Source organism: Neopelma chrysocephalum, unplaced genomic scaffold, assembly GCF_003984885.1.
Source record: "Neopelma chrysocephalum unplaced genomic scaffold, ASM398488v2 Primary Assembly neopelma1_22, whole genome shotgun sequence".
NCBI lineage: Eukaryota > Metazoa > Chordata > Aves > Passeriformes > Pipridae > Neopelma > Neopelma chrysocephalum.
In genome coordinates, this window is record NW_020897689.1 from 28,853,787 (window position 1) to 28,881,596 (window position 27,810).

Below are 27,810 nucleotides of genomic sequence, written 5' to 3' on the forward strand. Positions count from 1 at the left end.
AAAGCCAAAGCTATCCTTTCATCCAGTTCTGCTCATGTTACAAAGGTATCTCTTGCAGCTACTACTCTCGCAATGAAAACTTCCTGCCCACACAGAGGGAAAGTCTTAGCAGCAAAAGACACACACAGGAAAGAAAGGCATTTTATCTTCAACACCCTGCGGTCTGCCACCTCCATAACAGGTCAGCAGTCAGAAATAACTGCAAACACCAAGGTTTCACTCACTTAAGCTTAAGATTTTGAAAATTTCCAGCTCCTTCCTGACTCTTTCACTCCTTCTCCTCTCTGTTTTTTTTCCTCCAAGTGGGAGAGAAAGGGAGAAGCCTAGGAGATAAATCATGAGACAAGGGGAAAAAAAATGCTGGCAACCTCATTTGAGGATCCTTGCCAGAGATGGGAACATGAAAAGTGGCTGGTGAAAAGCACATTTCCACATCAGAGGAAAGCTGAAAAGCCTAGAAAACTACCTCTTCTTCAATCCTCTGCTAGGCGTAATGGCAAAAACATGCACAGCTGCATGAGGAAGGTTCATTAGCCTATATCAAATCAAGCACAATCCTTTCCTCACATCATCATCTTCTCTCTAGCATCCTAAGAGGTTGCTCAAGAAAGAGAGACTAACCATTACCCACCTGAGACCACTAAAACCAGAATTCCATATGGACACAGCCATCCACCTGAGTCTCCCAGCTTCTATGAGGGTCAATCACCATATTAAAAGACAAAGAAATGAACTGAAGAGTTGGGAGAATTAAAACCTGCTCTCCAGGGAAAACAGCAGACTTAACAAGTACGCTTCATTAGCATTAAGAAACAGTTATTAGATTCCCAAAGGAGTAGAATCTTAGTCACACCAGAGAACTGATTCAAATCACTACAGAAAGTCTGACACTATTTTCTGTTACTACTTTTTTGCAACACAGCCATTAAAGATTGCAGAACACTGAAATGCCAACCCAGTAACACAAAGTATCTCAGTACACTTTCACCAGAGCTAAGACTCTGATGGGACCAAAAGGTTAGTACTGCAACATGGCATTTGAACATCATGTTGGAAATTTAACTATCCTCAAAGCTGGAATTAAGTTTAAGAAGTGACATGACTTGCAGTCTATACATAACAACTAACAGCATAACAAAATTTGCTAATTCCTATTCTGTGGCAAAGGAACAAAGAAACCACAATGCAAAAGCTTCTGACATTACTATGTACAGCTGTGGGAAAGGGAAGGTGAATTTTAACATACTGAATGCATGTTATATCACCATAATTCACTGCACGAGAATAAAAACTACCACACAGCATCAAGCTGTGATTGTGATTTGACACCACAGGGAAAAAGAGACTGATTTTATAAAAACAAAACAACAATAACAACAAAGAAAAAAGAAACCTTTTGACTTCAGTATAATTAAAAAAAAACTTTAAAAATTACATTGAAATTAGCTTCCATTTGGAAAGAGAACTGTGCACTACTCAAAGTCTAAGAGAATAATTTAATTAAAAGCAATCAACTAACAAAGCTAATGTCAGATGATATGCTCATCACCTGGAAAAAGAACATAGCATCAATGATAAAACAGCTTTTGACAACTGCAGATGCACAAAGCACGTTTTCTTCAGCTCAGCAAAATAAAGTGGTTCACTCACAGAGAAGCCTGCTGGGAGGAAAGACTAGGAAGACCTGTCCTCCCTTTCCAAACAATGAAAAAGAACTCAATACTAAAAACAGCTATGTTGGATCATCCCTACTCTATTTTTATTTTTTAAAACTGTTTCATCCACTAGTGAAATCCAAACAGTAACATTAGATTTGCCAGTTGTAAAAACTATCTTATTGTTGAATTTTAAATCTATCATACCACTAAACCCTTATGCTAAAGAAAACAAGTTGACACACACGTGTATATACATATGTATCTCTAAAAGCTCATTTATCTGTTTTAAACTAAAACTGTCTAAACTATGCCTAGGTATTAAAATTCCATCTTCTGCATTTTTAGTTAAAAGATCTGGAAACTAAGTATAGAGAAAAAGGAAACTGTCGCTCACCATTTTTCAACATGATAAAAGGCAAAGCTTCAAAATCTGAATCTTACCCTACATAACCACATGCACACAGTACTTGCAACTATCGAAAGTCCCGATGTTGCACGCAAATGCAGCTGTCAGTTATCAATAATAAAGATTTCTTCCAAACACAAAAGCAAAACAGTATTAAAACCAGTAATTAGATCAAGATTTCTCTGCTCTCCTGCTTTAAATCACAATTAAAGTAATGAGTTTCACAAAGCTATCTTCTTTCAGAATCTGAATTCTAATTACAGATGGCTCTATTTTTTAGAATACACATCCTGCACACATCAACGGTCAGACTGAAAGACATCAGCATCATGGTACGTTTGATTCCATCTATCTATACTGATCAGTTCAATCTTCAGACACAACCAGGGGAGGGGGAGAACAAAACCTATCTAGGAGGAGTCAAAGTACATTTTATTTATCGGCAATATGTACTTCTACAAGCCCACGTTTGCTTTTCAGTCATTTTTGTTGCTTATTTTCTTCTCTGTTATATACTTAGCTTACACAGTTATACTATTCTACTTTGATTTTGTAAGCACAAAAGAAAGATTTGAACAAAAGCCAAATTCTCCCTGACTTCTTTTCACATACTGTGCAAGATTTCAGACAAAAGACCAAGGAAGCCAACGGTCCAAGTAGTGCTATGGGTAACTGTCCAGCTGACAATGAATTACTGTCTTCATTTTGCCACCTTATCACAGCCAGATGGGATAGGGAGTCTTCTTCAGGCTTCCACTTTTAATTTTTGAATTTTTACCCTACTGTCTTTAGGGTGGGGTGCTTCTTTGGTCTTTTTTTGCCTTCATGTATAGCACACAAGGATTTTTGTTAAGTTTACCTTCACACAAATTAAATGTAATGGTATGTTCCTTATTTGGTGGGGTTAGAGACAACAAACTTGTATTTCACAATAAAAACTTACACTTAGGAATTAAAGTTTTCTTTTATAGCCTTCTGTATGTTCACCTAGCACACATTCACTGTTCAGGTTTCGAGTTTTTTTCCTTTTACTTCAAATTACCAAACAAGTAAAAGCCACTGGCTGAAGATTGAAGAACCAAAATTTCTCTAATTATTATCATAGCCTTTTACATCAGGAGCTACCTCTACAGAAGCAAAATAGCAGCTAAAATAAAAGTACTGAAATGTCATTTGTCAAGCTATGCAACTACTTAAAGCAATCAGCTGTGTAATGTACCATCAGGTGTAAAGTATGCATTCACTTCAGAAACAAACAAACAAAAAAATTAGAGCTTTCTAGTGGTTACCAAGCAACCAAGAGCAGAAAAAATATGAAGCTTTCAAAATAGAAATGCAAACCAAAGCTGAAATTAATTATTTAAAAGTCAATTCAGCTGGTTTATCAACCACTCTCTGAAAGCCTTTCTTATAAAAGCTCTTGTTTAATCTCTGACCTCTTAAACAAATAAACAAAAGGCAATTTTTTTTTTAAATACATGCCTTCCACAGCATATATTCTGAAGGTCTCCCACTCCTCCAAAAGCAGATTTACTACTCTCTGGTGAAATCTGGCAATATTTCATTAAGTTAAATATTTATCAAGTTCTCTTCAGGAAAAAGGTAAACTTTCGTTTACAAGCAGCTATTAAAATAGTACTCCAAAGATATAATATTTTACTGTTTTATATTTCGGGTTAATTAGCATCCAATGAGTTGGCATAATAAATGAGGGGAAGCACAAATTGTACAGTTGTACAAGTTGTTAAACACCAACGTTCCAGTAAAATCGCTAATTCCAGAAACCTTACAAGATAAAGATCATAAAACAGCTCTTCTTGACTCCACATATCTAAAAAGATGCACAGACGCTTGGTTCATTAGTTTTAGCAGCAACTGTGTATTGTTGTTTGCTCAACTCCAGGACTTTCTCCCACCGCTTTACAACACAGGCAATAAAAGGTATCTCTTAAGTCACCTTAATGATTCCTTCATTAGGAGGAAACACTGAATCACACTGTAGATTCTCATTATCAAAGAAAAAAACCCATCAAACCAAACAATTTTGTGATTCAGATTCAAACCTAGGCTCACTGATGAGCTACAAAGGAACACCTAATCTAGTAAAATGTCCTGAGCTACAAGCCTAATCAGAGACCCAGCTTCAGATGTCCAATCCAGATCTTTACAAATGCATCCAGTCTTAAGCATTCCTGGTTTCTCCAGCGCACCTCACAGGTGTTTGCTTGATATTAGATCAATTAAAAGCCCAAAAATTTACTAAAAACATGGTTCACTTCTCAAAATAGCCAATCAATTGATCATATAATTTTACATTTATCTAATTCCTCCTCCTAAATTACACCTCCAAGACTACAGGTATGCCCACACATCTTTTTCCTTGTTTGTCCTTAACTATAGCTTAGCACACTTAATAGCAAGACCACAACTGGCGGGATCACGCACATGTAAAAGCTGCCAGCACTTTCAGTTTTCTCATAATTGTATTCTACTTCTTCAGGAATACACCTCTAAACCAGTGTTTAACTCCACTGCTTGACAGACCTGCAAATATTTGAAATATTTACAACAGAGAGGTACTGTAGGGTGGGGTTCAGGTAGAAATTGCAGCTTTCTTTCTGCCTCATTTTTTAAAATGTAACACTCAGTAATCTTTCAATTGGAAACACTTTCATAATTGTGTAAAACCTGTTGCATGTGGGTACAAAATACAGTTATTTCAAATACCACTGCACAAGAAATAGTGATTTTGACTAGGTATGTACAGTCTCCATGGTCTGTATTATTTTTCTTTTGCTCACACACACCTCACAAGAACAAAATCACACAAAATTTAGAACTATAAAAGCCATCGTGTGACTGGAAGTACATCCAGACAGCAAACATTGATTCATATAGAGTCCCTGTTTTTACTCTTAAAATAACATGCATAAGTATTGAGCCATTTGCTTTTATCTACTTCCATCAAAACCTCAGTAATTTTTAATGAGGTTTTGAATTTTTAGATTTCTATAGCTTCTGCTTTCAGGATGTTCTCATCTGGACTGAATCATATCCCCATGCATATATTTTTTTCATTTTTAAAGACAAGACCACAGCACTCAGACCACCACCAGGAACCCACAGTTTCAAAATCACCTCTCCAATGACTACACATAATTTCTTACTTCAACTCCTGTCTTACAGTCAACTAAAACCATAAACTAAGTGGAAATTTAAGAATACATTTTTTTGTTTCTGAACAAGTCCTCTTGTAATCACAGAGAGTTTTCAAGCAAGTACATTATCAATCTGAATTAAAAAAAAAAGCCTTAGTAAAAGGTTCCCTCTTTGTGCAAGGCAAAGCACAATAAGAGCCTTCTAAATGTCAGCTGACAAAACTGAAAAAGAAAATGTAGCAGTTAAATCCTGAAAAGTTAAAATAGCTCTCCTCTAAAAATGTAAGCCATGAAACAAAAGGTCCAGCCCTGGTGAGGGGATCCCTGTGCAGACTGAGCAGCGGACAAAATACCTTCAGACAGCAACCAGGGGGTCTGCACACCCATGGCAGGCTGTGAGGCAGGCACCTGCCTCCATCTCCATTTTCACTTTCCACCCAGAATTCATCCTCCTCTACTTCCAAGAAGCTCCCTTGGTATTAGCATGACCAACAGACAACTTCTCACCTGAGTAACATCTCACAGTCTGCCAAGCTAAGGCTTCATACCCCTGAGTTAGAAATATTGCACCACCACAGCCACATCCTGCTCCTTGCACCCTAACATTAACTCTTTTCCACACATCTCTTCACTGGGGTCAGGAATCACAGAATCAATTAGGTTGGAAACTCTTGAGATCATTGAGTCCAACCTACAATCGAACACCACTCTGTCACCTAGACTATGTTCAGTCTTTTCTTAAACACTTCCAGGGACAATGACTCCATCAACCTCCCTGGGCAGCCCATTCCAATGGCTAATCACCCTTTCTGTGAAGAAATCCCTCCTGGTGTCCAACCTAAACCTCCCCTGGCGCAGCTTTAGGCTATTTCTTCTTGTCCTGTCACTTGTTGCCTGGGAGAAGAGCACGATCCCCACCTGGCTACAATCTCCTTTCAGGTATTTGTAGAGAGCGATAAGGTCACCCCTGAGCCTCCTCTTCTCCAGGCTAAACACCCCCCAGCTCCCCCAGCTGCTCCTCACAGGACATGCGCTCCAGACCCTTCACAAGGAAGAGGTAGCCTAAGGACGGGGGGCGGGGGAGGGGAGGAGGAGGGATGAGGGACACAAAAAACATACACAGAGATATAAAAGGAACGAGCAAAGGAACAAGCAACCCACACGCTGCTGCAGTTGCAGCAGCCTTCTCTTCCTCCTTCTCCTCCCCGGCGGCGCCCCGCCGTGCCCGGGCCATGAGGGGACGCCGCCCCGCCGGCAGAGCCGCCCTTCCCTCCCTCCCTCCCTCCCGCCGGGGCGGCCGCTAACGGCGCCCCCGCCCCGCCCAACGCACCCCGCGGGAGCGCCCGGCGGAGCCCCACGCGTGACCGGGACCGGGTCATGGACACTGGGGAACGCGGAGCATGGCCATGGCTTCCTCGTCCTCCTCCTCCTCCTCCCCGCCGCCGCCTCCCACAATGCACCCTGGGCGCTCCCCCGCGGAAGCCACTTCCTCGCCCGAAAGCCGCCCCGCCGCTCCCCCCCGTCCCTACTCACATCCGTCGATATCCTCCTGCAGGTCCTCCTGGAGCAGCGACAGATCTGCGATGGGGGAGACACACACACACACCATGTGCCAAACGCGCCCGCCGACACCCCCGGTGCCACCCGTGACCCGACTCCGCCCGCGGGCTGCGCCCCCGGACTCGACCCAACCCCACCCCGCAGACCCCCACGCTCCGAGCCCGGACTGCGGCTGGAAGCGCTCCCGAAGCCGGGGCGGGAGAGAGGAGGAGGAGGAGGGGGGATAGAGGAGGGAGGGCTGGCACCTCGCCGGGGAGGCGGCGTGTGCGGGGAGGGGGAGGGGGGCGATGCCTACCCGCCATCTTGCTGCTGCAGCCCCCACGGGGCGCCCGGCTACATCCAGCCCGCGGCCGGCGCTGGGAGCGGCGGTGGGAGAGGGCGGGCACCCGTGCGGTTCAAGCCCGGGGCCCGGCGGCGCCTCTCCGCGTCCCCGGGAGAGCCGCGCAGAGAGGGAGGGAGGAGGGAGCGGGCGGAGGAAGGCGGGAGGAGGGGTCTGGGCCGGACACGCTGCCCCCGCCTCCGCCCGGTGGAGCTGCTCTGGCTCGCTTGCCGCTCGCTCGCACAGGCGGCCGCGCCTCCACGCCCCGCGCTCTGACTCACGCCCGGAGCCGCCTGGGCTGGCCCTGGGGCCGGAGAGCGTCCAGGCTCGGCCGCACTCCCCGGCCGCTCACCTGGGCTCGCCGCTCTCCTCCCCGCCGCCGCCATCTGGGGGTTGGGCTCCTGCTGCCGCCCGCCGAGGGGCTGAGGCTAGCCCACGGAGCTTCCCCGGCCCTGAAATTCGGGTGTGGTGGAGGAAGCGCCCCGAAGGTGCTTCCTCGCCTTGCTCAGCGTGGGGTCGCTTCCAGAGGGAAGGGGTCTAGTCGTGGAGGCAGCGGGGCCGCAGAAGTCCCTACCGCCGCCGCCGTCGTAGGGTTGACTGGGGAGAAGGGTCCCCTGACCTACTAGAGAGCAGCTCTGCTGAGAAGGCTCTGGTAGCCTTGGTGGATGACAAATTGACCCTGCGCCGGCAGTGTGACCTTGTGGCGAGGAGGGCCAATGGTAACACGGGGAAGAGTGTGGGCAGCAGGTCGAGAGGGGTGATCATCCCGCTCTACTGGGCCCTAGTGAGGCCACATCTGGAGTACTGTGTCCAGTTCAAGACAAGGAGAGAGTCCAGCACATGGTGGCTACAAAGATGATTAGAGGTCTGGAGCATCTCTCTTATGAGGAGAGACCGTGGGAGCTGGGCCTGTTTAGTCTAGAGAGGGCATCTCATTAGAGCATTTAAGTATTTCAAAGGCAGGTATGAAGAAATCCCAGTCTTTTCAGTGGTGCCCAAGGAACAATGGTCATAAACTAAAACACAAGAAGTTTCACCTCAACACGAGGAAGAACTTCTTTACGTTGAAGGTGGCAGAGCACTGGAACAGGCTGCTCAGGGAGGTTTTGGAGTTTCCCTCTCTGGAGACATTAAAAACCCACCTGGTCATGTTCCTGTGTAACCTGCGCTAGGTGACCTTGCCTTGTCAGGAGGGGTTGGACTAGATGATCTCCAGAGGTTCCTTCCAACCCTAACAATTCTATGATTCTGTGACAGGTGGCCATGTCACCACCACATAGCCCACAAGCCTCCTCTTCATGTGAACTGCCAAGTTTCTGCAGCTGGGATCCTGTGGCTTAAACACATGGAATGTTCTCCCACTGCACCACTGTGCCTTCTGACTTCAGGTTTCAAAATACGCAATTTAGTCATATGTACACACAAAGGTACCCATCATTTTTACTTTTTTTGGCTGTACCTTTTGGTCATTGCTGATGGTTTTCATTGCAACCGTTTTGATAGTTTTTTTTCCTCTGTAAATTGGAAGATAAAAGTGTTGGATAAATGCTCTATTTAGTTAATAACCAGAGCACTTGATAAAAGAAAGGGCCATTACTGGTACTGGTGCTACTTGGGAGTCTTACCTGTGTCTTCCACAGTCTTGTTTTAATAGTGATAATTGATGAAGTTGTTAATACACAGAAAAGCAAAATAAATTATTTTTGGTTTTCAAAAAAGGATGCAATTTCATTAGCTCTGTTTTTAGCTGAGTCTTTGACAGTATGTCTTGTAAGTTGCTTTTTAACATCAATTTTTTGTTTTTATTTGGTAAGTTGGACAAAGATTAAATCTCTGTAGCCATTCATTCTCTTTGCCATGGTGGATGAAAATGTGTAATTTTCTCTTAAAATACATACATCCCTTTCCTTACAATCCTGCAGAACAAACTGCCCTATTTCACACCTGTTCAGTCTTTAGATGAGTCACTGGGGCCTACTGGATCCTGATTATTTAACATTTGCTTTTGTTCAGATATATAACCTCAAAATCTTAGTAAATCAAGTAAATTCACCATGACTAAGTTATATGAACCATGCTATTCTCTGCTACTGTAATTTAAGAAGAGATTCAGGGAAAATATTTGACATCACAAATCTCTGGCAACGCTAGATACAATAGCAGTAGACGTAGAACAGGAAAATTAAGTGTACTTGAAGATCCCATTTCATTATCTTTATATCCACAAGTTATTTTCAAGAAGTTTTCTCTCACCTTCTCTGCATTGTTCACCACAATCAAAGCCCGGTTTTGATTCCTCTGAATTCAGTAGAAGTGAATCTAAAAATTTGTCACTGCTAAGGTGTGATGTGTTTCATTTTACTTGAAGAATCAAGGGGTTTGGTTCCATTTTCCAGCTCTTTGGGAAGAGGCACTAATTCTCACTAACTGTAGATTGCTGTGGTCTGGAAGCATCAAAGCTACCTTGAGCATTATTATTATCATCATCATCATAATGAGAAATAGAACTTAGTGAGATACATCTATGAAAACGGGGTTTATAATTAACAGAATTACTGCTCTTTAAAGTGCATTAATAGTGTTAATTATCATCCATTAATCATTGGCCCATATGTAATGGTCTCTAGAGTATTTAGGATTTTTTTTTTATTTCTACCTACTTTTAAAGACAAGAAGTATAATTTATGTAATAAAGCAATGATAATTGCAAGCAGTCATACTTAGCATAAGTTCATATAAATGAATTCTGGATCTTCCTATGTGCATGTGATCTTAAGTGGTGGTTAGTTCTTTCTCAGTAGGCAGGACCGTGTGGTATTTAAATAGCACAGATAACCAGGGTCAGTGTGTTACAAATTATAATTATTCGGGAATTGCAATTTTTTTTTGTGCTATATGTTACACATAGAACATCAGATTTTGTTCCTCAGGCAGAGTTGGTTCCAGCCCCATCGCCAGCAGCCATCAGGAAAGGTCTCTTCCTCTGTGAGTAGAAACTCTGTGGCAAAACCTGTGGCTCACACAGTGACACGCAAGGTGGGGGCGAAATAATTTAATTAAAAAAAAACAACTGGCTTCATGCCAACACACAACACAAAATCCCACTTAATGACTAAGTGACCAGGTATTTCTAAACTTCTCAGCCTCAGTGAATCCCGAGGTACTCCTTGGGAGCCTGCTGCAAAGTTCAAGTCGATGGTAAGCTTCCCTGCCACTGGTCACAAACAAGCCAGGCAGAGACCTTGTAAGTGCAGGACAGATGCTGACTCTTCCAGATGAACTGCTGTTCTAAAACAGCATACCTAATTATGGAAGCAAATTTTCATAACAGACTTGTTTTATTAGACGAGATGTGTTAAGGAGCAAGTAATGTAACACCTGCCAAAACGTTCTAGCAGATTTTGTGCTGTAGTTCTCGTAGTCAGTTTAAGTACCCTTACAGGCACTGGAAAGTAAAAAACTGAAGAACAGATAAACTTGCATTCTCACACTCTGTCTCAAGGAAAAAACACACTACAAAGGGTAGGGGCCAAGGCTATGGATGGGAGGACACAAATGGAAGACTCCTTGGCAAGGTCCTTTGCATGTGATAAAAGACACCTGGGTTGCTATCTACACGATGTATCTCAAAATAGTCCATAGCAATCAGCCATACAGTATAGTATTTACATGAAGTGCTACATAAATCCTTTCAAACTTGCACGTTAGACATGAGATACCCAACATCCACCTAGACATATTTGCAACATGTTATTCTGTAGTTTGGTGACATTTCTTCTATCAAAACTGCTCTAGGTATAAGGATCTCAGGCTCAAAAACTGCTGCGCCCAGAACTCACCTATGTTATTGTATTTATTATCTAACATATTTATTATCTATTTTTGCTCATTTGTTGTGAAGAAGCAAGTCTGATCAGATAACCATGTCAGCTTTCAATGTCCACAATATTAACTAGCTTTACACTTCTCCCAGGCTACCTCTGTGTGTGGGAAGAGCTTCCCATAAATGTCTGTGCAGCCATCTTGCTATCCTCCTTCGTATTCCTCCGCAAAACTCCCTTTTCCTGTAAAGCCTACCAAAAAATGTATCAGGATTAGACTGCTGGTGCACCAAGGCAACTCCTCTTGAGTAATACTGACTCATAGTTTTCTTGTCCACCCCCAGAATTCTGTCTGCACGCATATGTTGTCCTTTATGGTTGAACTATTCAGTCTCTACTTTTCAGACCCATCTTCCTGTTCTTTGCAGAGTGCTTAACCAAAAATTGGCCCGAAACTAAATATACAGATTAAGATACATATACACACATAAGCACACATGTACCTATAATATGAATGGATACATATGAAAACCCAGTGGCTGAAGCCTAGGATTTGCAGTCAATTTGCATTTGAAAATATAGTAAAGCATTTATGCTCAAAAGAGGTGTTCATCATAAAATGTTTCCTTTCTTCTCCTTTCCCTTTTCCTTCCTTCTCTCCTTCCCTCCCCTACTCCTCTTCTTTTTTCTCTCTCCAATAAAAACACTGGAGAAGTTTTTTTCATACATCCCTTATGGCTGCAAAAGTTTTTGACTCTGCAACACTCAGTTTTATTTAATTTTTCCTGTTTGCTGAGTAAGAGGTTGAGCTGGTAACTACTGGCACTTAACATCAGAGTCCAGCTACCACTGCTCCTAGTGAAGGCCTTGCAGAAGGATTATAAAGACACTATGCCAACCATGAATAAATTAACACCTAAATTTGCTGACAAAGATCTTGGTTAATATAAAGTTAAGTTTGCCTTGTGGGTTCCTCATGTCATTCCCGGTCAGCAACAAATGCAGTGGCATGTTCAGGTGATGCTCAAACCTCTAAAAACTGGGAAATGCCCTTCTGAAGTACATCATGGTGCGGCATTAAGGCTGCACCTGGAGCTCACAGTGGCTCTTGGCATTAATTTGCAAGCAAATCTCTTGTGCCAGTGGCATGAAGATGGTAATGTGTGTGAAAAAGGAAGAGAGGCATGTAAATCAGGAGACAAGTCCTGATGGCCTTATGTTCCAAATAAGACCATTACCTCTGGTGATATCCAACTCTTTTGGCTATAGACCTGTCATCTCAATAGCAGTCAAGTGAAGGTCTGTATCTGATCCTGTAAGTGCTCAAGCTCACTGTGAAAAACTGTAGCAGCGCAACCTGGTGTCCCGCAAAAAACCACAAAGAATGACTGCATCAGAAGCTGTTTCAAAGAGCTGGGTCTCAGTGTTTGAGTGCAGCATTTGTACAGCATTCCTCATTTAGTAGCACTCACCTGGACACAGGTTTTCCTTTAAGAGCACTGTTCTGCAGCTCCGGGATGTTCTGCTTCAGGAATCATGCGTCATGCATATGTATGTTACAGGAAGCCTGAATCACTCATCAAACAAGGCAGAGTTCAGGTTGTACCACTGCATTTTAGCTCTGGATTTCCTGGTTCTCAGAGGTCTGCATCTCACTGATATACTGGAAGGAAACAAGACTGGGCAGCCAGAAACTGAATCTTTTCCTCACTAAATTGTCTGAGTTTTTTTGTTGGGTGTGGGGGGAGCGTTGTTTGTTTGTGTTTATTTGTTTTGATAAGACAAAAAAAAAAATCTGTATTTTGGCTATTTCAAGAAATTGCAGCAAGCAGATAGATGTGTAGCTGGGATACTATTGTAGTAGATACATTTATCCTCCAACCCTTCATCCTAGATCTCCAAATCATTTTGAAAGGAAATGTGTGTCATTATTCTCATCTCACAGATAGACAAACAGAGAACAAAAGAAGCAAAATGACGTGCCTGATACAGCTTGAGGCCTGAGATAGAAATTAGTGCATAAAATGAAACACGCATTAAAAAAATCTTCTGTGCTATTTTTCGCTATCTGATGCCATCACATATATGACAGGTAGCAGTCTAATGCATGCTTCCTAATGTGCCAGCTCTGAGTTGTGTGCCAGCTCTGAGTTGTATGCCAGGCCAGACCCTGGCTCCCTGTTAGATTCATCCTTGAGCCAGCCAGGCTTTCCAGCCTTTCCTCAACCCACACAGTCTCCCTTCCCCACCCAACTAATCCCTACCTGAAAATGCCTAACCTGATTTTCAGATTAATATATTTGCATTTATTCACTACTTTGCTTCCTGTTCCACTGAGTTTAAATTTGCATCTCTTTAGATCTACTTAGATATTGGCATATATAAGCTGATAGCTCACACTCTTCTGAATCAGAGATGAGTTACTGAGATCCCAGAACATATCTCAAAGGGACAAATGGGACTGATTTATCACTACCCCCAAATCTGCTTTTCCTTTTGGCAGTTGTCCTCCAACATCAGTTTCATATCCCTCCAACTGGTCCCTTCCTATGATCCTTTCTCTTCTTACTTATGCACCAGCTCTCCCCACTCTTCTCCATCCCAAACACCTCTCAGCAAGCTGCTGTGTACAGCACTTTTCATTCTGTTTTCGTTGACAGTTTTTGAGTTTTCTTGCTGTTTTCTTATACTCACATAGCATTTTTCCAAAGTAAAATAGAAATAAAATCAAAATTCTGGCAGAACGGGAGTCTGGCACCCTGTCTGCAGACCTTTCTCAGATTTTAACTGGACTTGGGTCAGATTCCAGAGTGGCACTCTTTCATAACCCACATGAATACTAGCTGGCCGGAAGTCTTGGCACCCTATCCAGCCAACAACCGGTGTAATCCATTTAGTCAGGGAGAATTGAGTACATGCCTACGCGGGCAGCCAAGCTCTTTTTTTGCTGATCTGTAGGGTGGTAGGTACCAGTGGGATGCATGTCAGGAGAATGATTGCTTTGGGACACGGCTTGTTATCCCGGTCTTTATCTCTAGCAATTGCTAGGACCTGACAATCCTTAAAAATGTGAGGGGTGGAGAAGTCAAGAGGTTACTTCCTAAGAACTCTTTGTTTAGATAACCCTGGCTCCTGCAGGAAGCACACTGAATTTCAGGGTCAGTTTCACATGTGTATTTTAGACCTTTGGAGGAGGCAGCCTTCAGATGTGTGTGTTTGTCCAATCTTTTGAGGGCAGATGTGAAGTCATCCTGCTTGTGCTCCAACTCAATCAGCAACTGTGTAATTACACTTCATGTAGCACTGAGCCCAGACAGAGGTATGGACAGACAGTGGCACAACATTTGGAAACTAGTCAAATACTTGCAAAATATAACAGAGGTCCATTCACTGAAGAAATAATTGAAATTGTTGTTTCTCTCAAAGTGGAGGCTGAGAATATTCTAAAAGACTCAATTTTTATCTTACTTAACAGTGTTAGAAAAGGATATACAGACTATGAGCAAGGATTATATAACTGAGGAAACAACCACCAAAAAGGTATCCAAAATAAGGAGAACAACTGAATGATGGTTCTTGACATATGCCAGTTTCTACACAGAACTTTTCAGCTTTTGAGCTGAGAGGGAATCCAATGAATTAAGTGTTTTATCTGAGATAAATGTACACAAAACTAGAGGGGATAAAAAAAAAGATAAAAACTCTTGTATAATCTCTGAGGAAGATGGTGCTACAGTATGAGTTAAGAAATCTGACAATATACAGGTCATATGATTTGTAATAGCAAGTACCAGAAGTTTAAAGAGCTGTCTGGTCCAAAAATAGCTCCTTTGTTTAATTAAATTACCTAAGATGTGGAAGGGTAATTACAGTCCTAAAGCAGCTCTTGGGTAGGCTGGTTTTCTCAATAATTTCCAAATCAACTTTGCTCACTTGATATATAAATGATTATTTCCTTTTCTTTTTTTTTTTCTTTACCATCATATATGGCTTGAACCCCTGGGTACGCCATTGGGGTACAAAAGTAAGCTTATTTTTTAACTGTGGGAACAGTTAAAGGGTTTCAGGTATATTAAGAAACTTTACATTATGCATTTCAAATTCTTCTTGGATTCAAGCACTGGCAACATTTCAGGTTTCAAGTTTCTGCTTAAAATGAGATTTAATGTACATACACTATAGTATTGCCAGTAATATCTGGAAGTGTGTGTGTTTTATTGGGTGATTCATAAAAGAAGACAGACAAAGTATGCACAGTGGTATTGGAATGTGAGTGGGATCAAAGTACTGATTTAGTGGAATATGTTTGTCAAGGACAGCATACAGGAAATCCTTCCGAATGAAGATGGATTTAGCCTATGAGAACCCCAGTATATTTCCAAGTGTCATTTATTCCAGTGAACCCCAGCAAAAATATCAAAGTAAAATGAGAAAGCTGCATCATTTACCCTCAGATATTCCATTGGCAGTGAGACTACAGTAAGATTTGTTGGAAGTAAAGGGCAAGAAAACTATTAAAATTAATAAAAATAACATTGATTTAAAGGGACACTATCCACAGTTCCAATATAGAAAAAAATTCTCTCTGTTCTAACAGAGTGGCTGCAACATTTTTATTTAAATACAATTAATTGAGCATCCATGAGCCTACTGAGCTGGGTATGTTGTGATTGTACATTTGCATGCATGTACCTCACTCCCTCTGCACTCTTCCTGTTCACTTCTCTTTCCAGGCAGCATTTTGAAAACCACAGTGTTGATTTTGTTTCTGAGACTAAGGAGCCACTCCTTGAGAACAAGGAGCTCTAACACTAGGAAACTGAGCCCTACACAGAAGGCTTCACACTAGCATGAGTGATAATGTTGTCCCGAGTTCCATTATTAAAAAGCAAGCTGTTACATTTATAAAATATCTGTTTAAATACATTATGTTTAATTTCTCTATGACTGCTTATCAGGGATTATGTCTCTTTTTTATTACATATTGCTTGCTAAACAGTAGAAACAGAGTATTTTGCCTTTATCCCTGCTTTCTCCACTTAGACACACTCCGAGAGCATAACCACCTTGGAAGTCCAGTCATGCTTTCCCACAGCCGCACCAGGCTGGGGGATGTTGTGGTCTGATCAGCAGAACAACTCCACTTCCATGCATACCCACAGGATGGCATGGCATGTGCAGTACCATGCAATGAACGTGCACTGTACATCAGGAAGCCAGAGGGCACAGGCTTTCTTGTGGTTTTAACAGTAGCAGTGCCATCTTTCACTGCCTCAGTATGGTCCAGTGCATAAATTATGTTAGTACAGTGGTCCTAACTGCTTCCCTGGCAAAATCCATGCATTCGTAAGGTAGGACAGTTTACTGAAATAAAAGGAAAACTAGCAAAAGGAAGGCTGTGGATACCCAATTTCACGAGGAAGAGTTATGTGGAGAAGAAGGAGCTTGCAAGACTCACATTCCTACAAAATGGGCAGAATGGGACAAGGTGAACAGCTCCTGCTAACAGAAGCTAAAAGAAAGACTCTAGGTCTGCCCCTAGTGCTGGAAAGGATTCAGTACAGGAATCAGTGCAGATATAATGTTTTCAGAGGGCTTTCTACCTTTGACTTTGAAAGGCAGTCTACTGTTTTTTGTAGACCTGTGTATAGAGAATTAATATTCCAAAGATGCTGTTTAGTTCTCAAAATTTTGGAACAACTACTTTTTTTAAGAGTATGAATGCTATTAACCCATAGGTTAATGGATTAGTTTTAAATAATATATTACATCCTTTCCCTCAAATGCACTTTAAGATTTATATTGGATTAAATATACAGGGAAGACTTCAGTTTGTAATTTGCCTGTGAGAAATAGATGAAATAGAAAGCTGCTCTTGCTGTGTTGTCCTTCACCTTCCCATGAAAAGTTAATCTGTACAGTTCTCAAAATTGCCTTGGACAAAACTTCAGGATGTTGAGAACTTGAGAATACAGGAAGAATTCCTCCTCTTGGAAAGCTTTAGTTTTATGTATTAGTTATCTCATGATACCTTTGGGTAAGCAAACAGAAAAGCATGCAATATACAGCATGCCAGAGCAAGTTAGAGGAGAGGCAGTGAAAATTTGGCTTATCTTGAAAAAAGAAGCTGTAGAGTGATTTTGTTGCTTTGATCTGGAGACAGATCTTTCATAAAGGTGAGAGCTGGGAACAACGTGTCTTGCTTTAAGATTCTTATCCTTCGAAATCTCTGCATCCTTTTTTCTTCCACATTTAGCTCCTGAGAGGCCACTAACACAACATATGTGCATTGAGCCTGATTACTTTCCTATTTTACTTCTTCCTTTGAATTAGATAAACAAACCAAACAACCCTCAGTTTGAGCTTACTTTTTGGGTTACAAGTCCAAGAAGAGGTGTACAACAGGTGTCCTCCTCAAAGAGATGTTTATGTCCTCACTCCTGTGCTGGAAAAAATAAGACATTATGAACTAGCTGTTGCTATGGGATAATATACTCAGCTCTGCATCTGGATAGAGGTCTTTGAACTCCCACTGTATAGTTAACCTTTCCTTACTGCAGGATAAATCCAAATGGTAGTTCAATATTTTCCCCATCCTCTCTAAAAATCATTAGGGACCCAGATCCCAAATCCTCTCTTATTTCCAGTGGTCTGATTTCTTTACTTTCCAGGCTCCTGTCTGTTCTGCAGCCACAAGCAATTGCTATGGCCTAGGTCATCCAGATGCCCAAGTGCTCCCATTCTCTGTGCAGGAGCCAAAGGGGGTATTCCCACCAAGGTGCAGCTCATCTGAGCTTTTTTTGGAAGAGAAATTACAGTCAAGACACATAACTCAGAAGTTCAGTCAACAATAGTAGCTCACATAAAGTCCACATTGTTCACAGGCTAAGCTCCTCCCTTGCTAATGACTACATGAACACCTGGACCAGAGGGTAGGGGACTACATTTCCATTCCAGCCACCTGTCTTACTGAAAGGAATTATTTGGCTTCAGCAGGGCTATCTCAAATTCACACTTTGACCAAGACTTGAAGAGTTCAACCATGAGAATTTTTTTAATACATTCTAAGACCAAAATAAGACTTTGACTCCTTCTGGGTTTTGACCAAATGATATTTTATCTCTGCCAGAGTGTAAGTTTTGATTATTTTCTAATCCATTTTATCACTCTCCTGATATCATTAGGAAGATTATGACTGTGGTAGCTTCTCTCTGAGGTTGTCCTACAGATAGATCTTCACTTTGCTGACTCCATTCACAACTTATTACTTTATTATTTTTTTTATTCTAATCTGTTCTTAAAACTTTTCTAACTGTGAAGCTGAGAGAGATGATTTCATGATTCTATGTGCGGTAAAGGTATGTCTGCATACCCTTAGAGTGCACACCTAGTATAGAACTTTTCTTGGCATTTAATTGCCCTAAAAGTAATATTTAGAGCCTCCTAATGTATTTCGGGATCTTTGGACCTGATACACCTATCACTGTTCCATCATCTTTAAAAAAAACCACAAAAATGATTGAAGGGAAGGGTAAAATATCTGGACTGATAAAATAGGCTGCATTGTGCATATTTCCAGTTTTGGCTTCTGCTTCTCAAGATAGTTTCTTAGCTATTAATTATGTCAGGGCAATCACCATCTCATGGTGCAGTTAAGGTCTTGGCAAGTTATTGCTTATTTGATGAGATTACTATATTATTACTCCTCATTAGAAAATGAAAGCTGTTGATCAAGTAGTACATTCCTTTCCCCTTGTAAAATATCTTCTTAATATATATTAAAAAAACTACAAAACAAAGCATACAGACTTCTTGTTTATTTTTAAGTTTGAGCAAACTTGGATTATGTGTGTTGGAGGCAAATTCTGAGGTCCATAAACAGTCAGTACTACCACTGATGTACAAGGAAATTGGAATAAATATTAAACAAAGATTTGTCCTGAAAAAAAAATGCAGTCATCATTAGCAGCAATAATTATAAATTCTGTGGTCAAAACTTTGCAAAAGTGCAGGTTTCTTTAAGGGTTAATTTATCCTCATAAAAGACAGACCCAAAAGGGGATTTGGAGTTTACATCAAACATCCTTTGCATTTCAGGACTGTTTAGACTGGTGATGGGATGAGGGGAGGTCCCACTCCCAAACTCAAACTTAAAACTCTTTCCAACACACAAAAATGTTATTCATAGCAGAAACGAAACAAAAGCAGCAAAACTAAACTAACCAACCAAAAAATTAGGAACTCTATGCTGTAGATTTTTTGGATCGATGAGAATTTCTTCACCAGATTTTTCTCCCTTTGAAATTCCTTTCTCATATTGTTTTCCTGGTTTCTGTTGGAAGTGCAAAGATCCCTCTCACTGTTAAATCTAAACAAAGGAATCAACTTTAGTCCATAATACTAAAGACTAAGACAAAAGACTTTATTTAATAAGATAAGTCTCCTCAGTCATCACCTGGCTTACAACTTTTAAAATATTAATTTCTCCTTTGCAGTTGCCTCATGATTGTTTATAATGAACACTCGGTTCCACTGATGCAGACAAAAAGATAGGAATGACACCACAAGCTGGAGACAGATACCCTTCTCAACACCTGAAACTACTGTAAGGTTGGGATGGATAGATGTATTTTCATTTGAAAATTTTCATTTGAGCCTTGTTTGAAAGATCCCTGTTTGGGTCTTCTGTAAGCAGAGGAAGCACCTATCAATGTGCATTCACTGCCTGTGGATTTAATGAGAAAAGTCAATGTGAAGTTCAAACCTTCTCTAGCTGGCAGCACACACATGCTGGGCATGTTTTAGATAAACCTGATGCTCACTTGGCAGGACAAATTTCTGAGAGTATAAGAGCCCTGTTATCTCTCCTTGGCAATATACACAATAGGAGCCTGCTTGCTTGACAATAAAACATTGGCCTTAATATAAAACCCTTTTCATAGTTCACAAGGCTAAGCTTAATTAAAAGGAGAATTGTGGATGCTCTCCTTTCATTTGGTAGTAAACACAGGCTCCTTCACCCCATACAAAGCTAATGGTGGTAAACCAGATACTACACTACTCTGTATGGGAATAGTGTACTGTGGGATATACTGCTAGAAGGAAACAACATTACTATTCAGTAAATTGAGTTGTAATTTATGAGAACCTCACTGCTCCTGCAGTGAACGGGAAGGCAAGAAGGTCACATCACTGTCCTGCCGCTAAGACTCCCTGAATTTTGAAGTGCAGATCTCCAGTTATCGCTCCAATCAGACAACATATAGTTTGGTGAAGCTGACCTTTACTTTCCCTTTTCAAGCAGCCAGTAACAGGTATCATCTATACTAGAAGCATGAAAAGAATGGAGCCACCCAATGTCAGTGCCACCAAAAGTAAATTGAGACAGTTCTTGTCATTTCTCGGACTCACTCATAAAAATCATCATGCTGTCTTTTCAAACTGTCCTCAAAATTGGCAGCCCAAAGTGATGACTGGTAAAATTGAACAAGTTACAATAGCTATGGACACAACCAAATTGCAACCTTGAATGCCCCCAGTGGGCCCCATTTTGAACTGCACCTTGGTACATGAAATCACCACAACCCTTTGTTTGGATTGGAGTTTACATTGCAAACACCTGCATGCTCAGGCATATTTCTGTATGGAATGATACATGAGAAAGGACTCATGCAGCCTCATGGGCTCACATTAGTATTTTCATAAGGCTCATGTGGAAAAGGAGTTTGATAATAAGATATGGAGCTTTCATCAAAAACTGATTGTATGAATTCATCCTGTATAAGCTGGATGGATTTTGCTAGGCTAAGTGATTTCATAGTGATTTCAGTCTCAGAGAAAGAGCTCTAACTTGATTCATTTGTGACACATCAGGCCTGGTGTCCAGCCTCAGCAGTTGGTGTTGACTGGCTGTCATGATTTAATCCCAGCCAGCAGCCAAGCCCCACACAGCCACTCGCTCACTCCCCCACCAGCAGGATCAGAGAGAGAATTGGAAGGGTAAAAGCTAGAGAACTCAAGGGTTGAGATAAAGACAGTTTAATAGGGAATGCAAAAGCCACGCATGCAAGGAAAACAAGCCAAGGAATTAATTCAGTGCTTCCCATGGGCAGGCAGGTGTTCAGCCATCTCCAGGAGAGCAGGGCCCCATCGCACATAACAGTTACTTGGAAAGACAAACACCATCACTCTAAACATCACCTCCTTCTTCCCCCAACCTTATATACCAAACATGACCTCATATGGGATGGAATATCCCTTTGGTCAATTGGTGTTAGCTGTCCCAGCTGTGTTTCCTCCCAATTTCCCACCTGCTCCCAGTCTCCTTGCCAGTGGAGGCCAGAAAAGGCCTTGGCTCTGTGTGAGCACTGCTCAGAAATAACAAAAACATCTCTATAATATCAACCCTGTGTTCAGCACAAATCCAAAACATAGCCTCATACTAGCCACTGTGAAGAAAATTAACTCTATCCCAGCTGTAAACAGCACACTGGCAAATTTACTTAGTGATACAGACAAATAATCTACTGATCACCTAGTCTTGACTTCTGTTTTTTCATGTCATCTCAGAAATTTCTTTTTATATATATAAAGCTCTACTTTTAAATTAGTTTGCTTTTCATTTATTGCTCTGACTGAATGTCCCAAAGCCTTAGAAAGCTCCTAACTTTCAGACTAAATCCATCTGAAGCCAATTTATGTCTATTTTTTAATTGAGCTAATATTTTACTTTAGCTAGTCTTGTCCTTTCTTGGTGCTTAATTTGCTACGGTATTTGTAGTGTTGTCAAGTTGTACCTCAGCTTCTGTTTTTCAGATGTAAGCAAAAAGCTTTTTCTGATTCTTTCTCCACCTAACAGTGGAGAAATGGTAGCTCTATCATCAGCTTGGGGCTATGGGACATCTCTTGCAAAGAATGAGAAAACTTGCATTACTTTTCACACCTTTGATAGGAGATTGCCCTGGGGATTAGGAGTGAATAAGTAAAATAAACTTGACCCTCTTAACAAACATACATCTCTACTGCCAAAAATCTTTCCCAAGCACTTTAGGAACAGTGAATCTGTTACAAGGTCCAACAAGAAGCATGCCAGTAAGCTTTATACAAACACTCCCAGGTTTTATTCATCAGCAATAATGCTGCTTTTCAAAGTACTTGGCAGTGAAGCTGCAAGTAGGATCTTACAGAGGTTTACTCCTCTCTAACCTTTTCCAGCAGATTTTTCTCTTCAGGAGGGAGTAACTGAACCATCTAACCGCCACAAACAGGAGATGTTAAAACATGAAGCAATTCTACAATAAAATAAAGTGACAGGCAACTTCAGAGTCTCTTGGCATTCACACTGGAACCAGTGGGCTATGAAGTGCCTAATTCACTTTTTGTATGTACAATGAAGTGGAATAACCCTTTTCAAGGTAAAAAGAAAAATGACAGTGGCTTAACTGAAATCAGAATCAGGCTCTTATTTCCACCAGGTCATTTCTGTACTCTGGTTTTCATGTCTCCAGAGTCTCATGATGTCTTTCCAGGGCAGCCCTTTTCTAACCTTTGTGGTGATTAAACAAACAAACAAAAAATAGCATCTTCCAGAATTTTAGCCATTTCGTAACCACTGGACTTTGCCTGAGATCTAGGGCCTGAGCTGCAAGCTGCTCCTCCCACTCAAAGAACTGTTTGCTCAGCAGCAGCTGCTTTCGTTTTAAGAGATTTTGGCAGTTTCTTGGGCAAGCACCAGAGAAATTTCTGTTGTGGCAGTCATTAGTGTACTGCATGTTTGTGTCATCCAAGGGATGCAGAGGCATTTCTCCCAGGACAGCAGGGAGTTAACTTGTCTCCTGGTCCCTGTCTTGGGAATAAGAGCTGGGATGGCAGCCCATAGTAGGAGGGCCTGGATTGAATTTGCCAGTGAAGAGGAGGGATAACAATTTTGTGTGAGAAAGATGCTTGCCAAGAAATAGAGAAGGAAAGTAATATGGGAGAAAGGAAGTAACTCATCAGTTTTCAGGACAGAACAACAGCAGTTTCAGGATCTGGGTACACATCAGGGTCTTGGACAGATTTTTCTCTACCTAGGTCACTCACCAGAGAAAGAAAGCAGAAGGAGGAAGGCAGATGCCTTCATGAGTCTAGGAACACTGCCAGAACCTCACAACCATTCAGTTTCCTATCAATACAAGCTAACTAAATACCACTACACCACTTGTAGAGAGGAAGAGGCTGAGGCTGTAGAAAACTTTTAAACACAGGACTGGTTTTCTACCAGCACAAGCAACATTGGGGCAGGAACATGTGGGTCGGGGCAAAGAGAAGGGCAGCAGCAGCCACAGCTATCATTGCTCTACTCCAAAGGAAGGCTGCTGAAAACTAAAGCCACTTGGCTTTGTATTTTCCAAAAGCAAAATACAGTTGGGTAGAAACAAGTGAGGTACATCACTGCTTCAAAACTTACAATTATTCATTGAATAAGATGCTACAAAAGGAAAAAAATAAACAAAACCAAAAACCCCCCCAGAAAACATTTGGGATGCAAAGACTTTTCTTCCTTTGCTTTTAACCAGCCATTTGAAAACACTGCAACATGATCAATTCCGCAAAAATGTTTTCCTGACCACAGTGTCTTGCATGCAGACAAACACAAGGATTATGCCAGTTCCTGGAAGAATGAACATCAGTAGCTTTTTTTAATATTGGAGCACGTGTCTGTTTGTATTGTTGTTTTTCTCTCTTCTTATTTCCCTAATTTTGGGGGATACATTTTTTTCGTTGTTGTTGTTCATAGGCTCTTTGTTTAAACAACTACAATAGGTTATTTTTTTCCTCTGCTTGTTCATTTTTGTTTGGCTCTTTATATTTCTTTTTGCCTGTGCAAGTAAAATTGCCCTTAACAATCTCTCTCCTGCTGTTTCAGCTTGATCAGCTTCCACTGGGTCATCATCACACCACTGTTTTAAACAATTTGCTTGTTTGTAGGTAGCTAATAAGTTATATGCTCTCTTTAGAAAGAAGCTTTTGAGGTCTGGGCTGTAACTTTTTTTTTAGTGAGATATACTACTGTGTATTTGAGAAATTTCCCCAGATAAGATGGAAGACGGGAATCTGACTTGCTTTCCTGGGCAAATTCCTCAGGCACTGTTTTGTATTTTGGTGGTACTGAGTCAAGGCAGCAATTGGACATGTACTTACATGCCTTTGAAGTTGGTGAGATGTATTACTGTCTCAAAAATAGACATGCTTAAGCAAGTGCTCTCCCAAACTGGAACTTTATTAATTGTACTCTAGTGCATGCCCGCACTGGGAGGCTTTAGAAAGTTTAGGCCTCTAGGTTAAAGCTGCAGAGTCTATGCACGAACAGTAAAGTACATTAACCTGTTCTATGGATTCTCTCATTGCCATTACATCACTGTAGCGTAATTTGAGCACACCTATGGACAAGTCCTCAAGCTGTGCTTGTGACACTGAACAGCTTTGAACATAGTGTGCCATTTATCAGTCTCTTTCTGTAATCCACAGTCTAATGTAGAATAGATTATAATTTAATCCCCATGCCTGCAAGTGTTCAAGCTAGGTTGGATGGTGCTTAGAGCAACCTGGTCTAGTGGAAGGTGTCCCTGCCCATGGCAGCTGGGTTGGAACTAGGTCGTCTTTAAGGTCCCTTCCAACCCAGGCCATTTTATGATTCTATGATAGTGTAATTTGAGTGTTTCTTGCTGAAATTAATTCAGATAGCATAATGTTTCATGTGTACAATAAGCAAAAATTCCCTAACTTCAAGAATTACAAAACTGGGACTAAATAAAAGGGTACATGACTAATGAGATACATGAAAGACTCAGAAATGTTTGAAGATGTGACAAAAAAAGAAAGGAATCTATGGAAAGGTGCTCCTGAACCACAACACTGTCAGTGAAAGAATGGAGTGGGATGGTGTAAAACCTTAAAAATTAGTATCTCCTGTCAATTTCTAGAACTAATTACTAGCTGAAATGTTGAGCTTCTTTAAATTAGCTGTGCTATGAGTGCAAACTGTAACTGTTTTATGTTAGTGAGTGTATTCTATTTGCTTATTGAAATACTTTATTGTATAATGCAATCTTGTGGAAAGACAATGAGCAGCCAGGATCCTAGCAATATTCTGTATTGCTTGCCTGAAAATCTGATGCGTTTTGTTTCTTTTTGCTAAATTCTCCTAAAAAAAATAAAGCTTAATTAAATCAAAAGCATCTCTCTGATGAGCCTTTCCTTTGATCTCTCTCATTTGATACTCTCTCTCCTGACAGGCTGTGATACTCTGCTAGAAATACTTTGTGCTTTCCTCCATAGGGATAGCAACTGCTCTTCTCCAGGCATTTCCTTGGCCTAGGATTTGGGAGCTCTGGAAGAAGGCAAACATCATCCAGCCTATAAGTGTGAGTGCAGGACTCCATGTGGAACTAATTAGTGACATAATGAACACCACAACAGTTTATTGCCAGGAAGCTCCTAATGACGTGGCAGTAATCTTACACTGACTAATCAAGATTTTCTTCATTTCCCTTTAGCAATTGTACCTGATAAACTGGGGGGGGAGGGGAGGAAAATAAAACTGTAAGTAGAACAGAGGCTTTGATTTAAAATACCTGACAGGGGATGCTCTTCTGCTTTCCTGGGGTTATAGTGTGCAACCCTGCTCCATAAATTCTAAAACCCTGGATACCGAAAGCAGAGTGGTTATGACTCCTTCCTCATTGATTTTGGTGGACCGGCCTTAACATTAACTTAACTTAAATTTAGCGTAACTTTGATGTGTGGGGTGCAGCCCTACTATCAACATGAGGTTGACTGTTTTAATCAAAAATGGGTGTGTATTACCAGGATTAGGTAAAAAATGGAGGTACTGTTTTCAATGTTTTCCGCACATAGTAAGAGAAACTAAAAAAAACCAAAAAACACATAGATCGATTCAGATGGTTCTCAACCAAAGTAGTCCCCATCCTGTGCCTAGCCCAGCACATGGTGTGTAGGACTAAGCATATGTGCAGCCCCATGTAGGAAGAATGCTGTCTCTCACCAACTGCTTTTCTCACAACAACAAATATTTACACTGCAGTACGAGAAAGACAAGGAGCTACTGGAGAGGGTCCAGCAGAGGGCCACAAAGATGATTAGGGGTCTGGAGCACCTCTCTTATGAGAGACTGTGCTAGATGGGCCTGTTTTAGTGTAGAGAAGACTGAGAGGGGATCTCATTAAGGCATATAAATATCTCAAAGGCAGGTGCCAAGAGGATGGTCACTGGGCACCACTCTATTCTGTGACAGGACGAGGAGCAATGGCCATAAACTAAAACATAAGAAGTTCCACCTGAGCACGAGGAAGAACTTCTTTACGTTGAGGGTGGCAGAGCAGTGGAACAGGCTGCCCAGAGAGGTCATGGAGTTTCCCTCTCTGGAGACACTGAAAACCCATCTGGACGAGTTCCTGTGTAACCTGCTCTAGGTTGGCAGGGGGGCTGGACCAGATGAGCTCCAGAGGTCCCTTCCTTCCCACTCCCCAGCCCGCTCCAGGGCTCAGCCCTAAGGCGCGGTTCACAGCCCCAACCCCGACACATGCCGTGCCGGTTCCCGGGTCCCTCGCAGCCGGGACCAGCGGCGCAGGGAGCCGGGGGGCAGCGGCGAGGCGGAGCCGGGCGCATGTGACCGGCGGCGGGGGCGGCCCCGGCGGGGCTGAGCCGCCTCGGCGGGGCAGTGCGGAGCGGCGGCGCGCTGGGGCATGCGGAGCGGCCGGGCCCCGCGCAGATGATGGCGATACGCGAGCTCAAAGTGTGTCTGCTTGGAGTGAGTAGAGGGGACCGGCGGGTCGCTTCCCCCTTTCCTTCCTTCATTCCCCACGCCGCAGGTGGGGGCTGCGGGAGGCGGGGTGCTCGCTAAGCCGGGGAACGCTCCCGGCCCCGTCTCCCCCTTCCCGGGGGGCGCCGCAACTCCCCGTCCCGGCCGAGGCGGGGGGGCTCGGCCGCAGTAAATTCCTCCACACCGAAACTTGGCAGCCGCGCACCGGGGCGGGGGGAGGCTTCGGTGGGGGCTTTTTGTTGTTTTTGTCTCGTTTCTCAACTTTTTAAAAGTGAGAAGGGCGTAGCGGGGGGGAGGTGGCTCTCTTTTGGGGGGCCTCCCCGCAGCGCTTCCCGGGCAGGGCGCGGAGCCGTCTCCCCGCCGGCGGCCGCGGTGATATCGCGGCGGGTCTCCCTCCAGTGCCGGAACCCCGAATGCCCGGGAGGATTTCCCTGCCCGCCATCCCCGCGGGTAGGGGAGCTGTGGGTCTTGTGGCCTCGCCGAGCCCCCGCAGAAGTGGTGGGGAGCGACACGGAGAAGAGCGGCAGCGCTGCCCACCCTGGGACACTCTCTCGGGTGGTTCCTTCTCCCGGGGCTCGGTCCCATCTCACCGATGTGCTGGTCAGTGCTTTGTGTGGTTTCTTGCCGGGGTTTATTCAGAGCTTCTTTAGCTCGGCTCCTTTTTTTTTTTTCCTTCTTTTTCTGCTCTTTTGGCGAACCCGTGCGTGCGTTTCACATCTGGAACAACAATGTGCTTAGCTCTGCAGTTTGGCTGCGCCTGCCCCCTCTCTGCCTGGCACCCAGGGAGCTTAGCAGCAAAATGCACCCACCAAGTTGGGACAAACACCTCTGGAGAGCAGAGCCACCTCTCTTGACAGTAACTAGCAGAGTATCGCTACTCAGTTCTTTTTTAAATCAAACATCTCAAATTACTGGGTGCAAGTGAGGCTGCTTTTAGGCCTCTATCTCTATAAACATTCAGAGAAGCTGCATGAATGAAGACTTTTTAGAGTGAATTCTCTTTCATGTGCCATCCAAGTGAGTTGTACATTTGAAAAACAAACACAAATAGACTCTCCGGTTCTC

At 42.4% G+C, this 27,810-nt stretch overlaps 2 protein-coding genes across 9 annotated transcripts in view; one reads left to right on the top strand and one right to left on the bottom strand.

Moving 5' to 3' along the window:
• Positions 1-7,188, bottom strand: part of PPP4R1 (protein phosphatase 4 regulatory subunit 1) — a 64,387-nt gene extending 57,199 nt beyond the window's left edge. For 2 of the 8 annotated variants that reach the window (XM_027676658.1, XM_027676631.1), the window contains exons 1-2: positions 7,078-7,188; positions 6,756-6,800 (exon numbers count right to left, since the gene is read on the bottom strand). In XM_027676658.1, coding sequence (XP_027532459.1) covers positions 6,756-6,800; positions 7,078-7,084 — 52 coding nt within the window. In that variant the 5' untranslated portion in view covers positions 7,085-7,188. Of the gene's footprint in view, positions 1-6,341; positions 6,500-6,552; positions 6,617-6,755; positions 6,801-7,077 lie in introns of those variants that run through there. The other 6 variants (XM_027676667.1, XM_027676641.1, XM_027676650.1 and 3 more) reach the window with 3 other exon arrangements.
• A 19,452-nt stretch (positions 7,189-26,640) lies between these two features.
• The window catches only part of RAB31 (RAB31, member RAS oncogene family), a 65,587-nt gene continuing 64,417 nt past the window's right edge, over positions 26,641-27,810 (top strand). Inside the window, exon 1 of the mRNA XM_027676689.1 lies at positions 26,641-26,733. Within this exon, the coding sequence (XP_027532490.1) occupies positions 26,695-26,733 (39 nt within the window). The 5' untranslated portion in view covers positions 26,641-26,694. The remainder of the gene's footprint in view (positions 26,734-27,810) is intronic.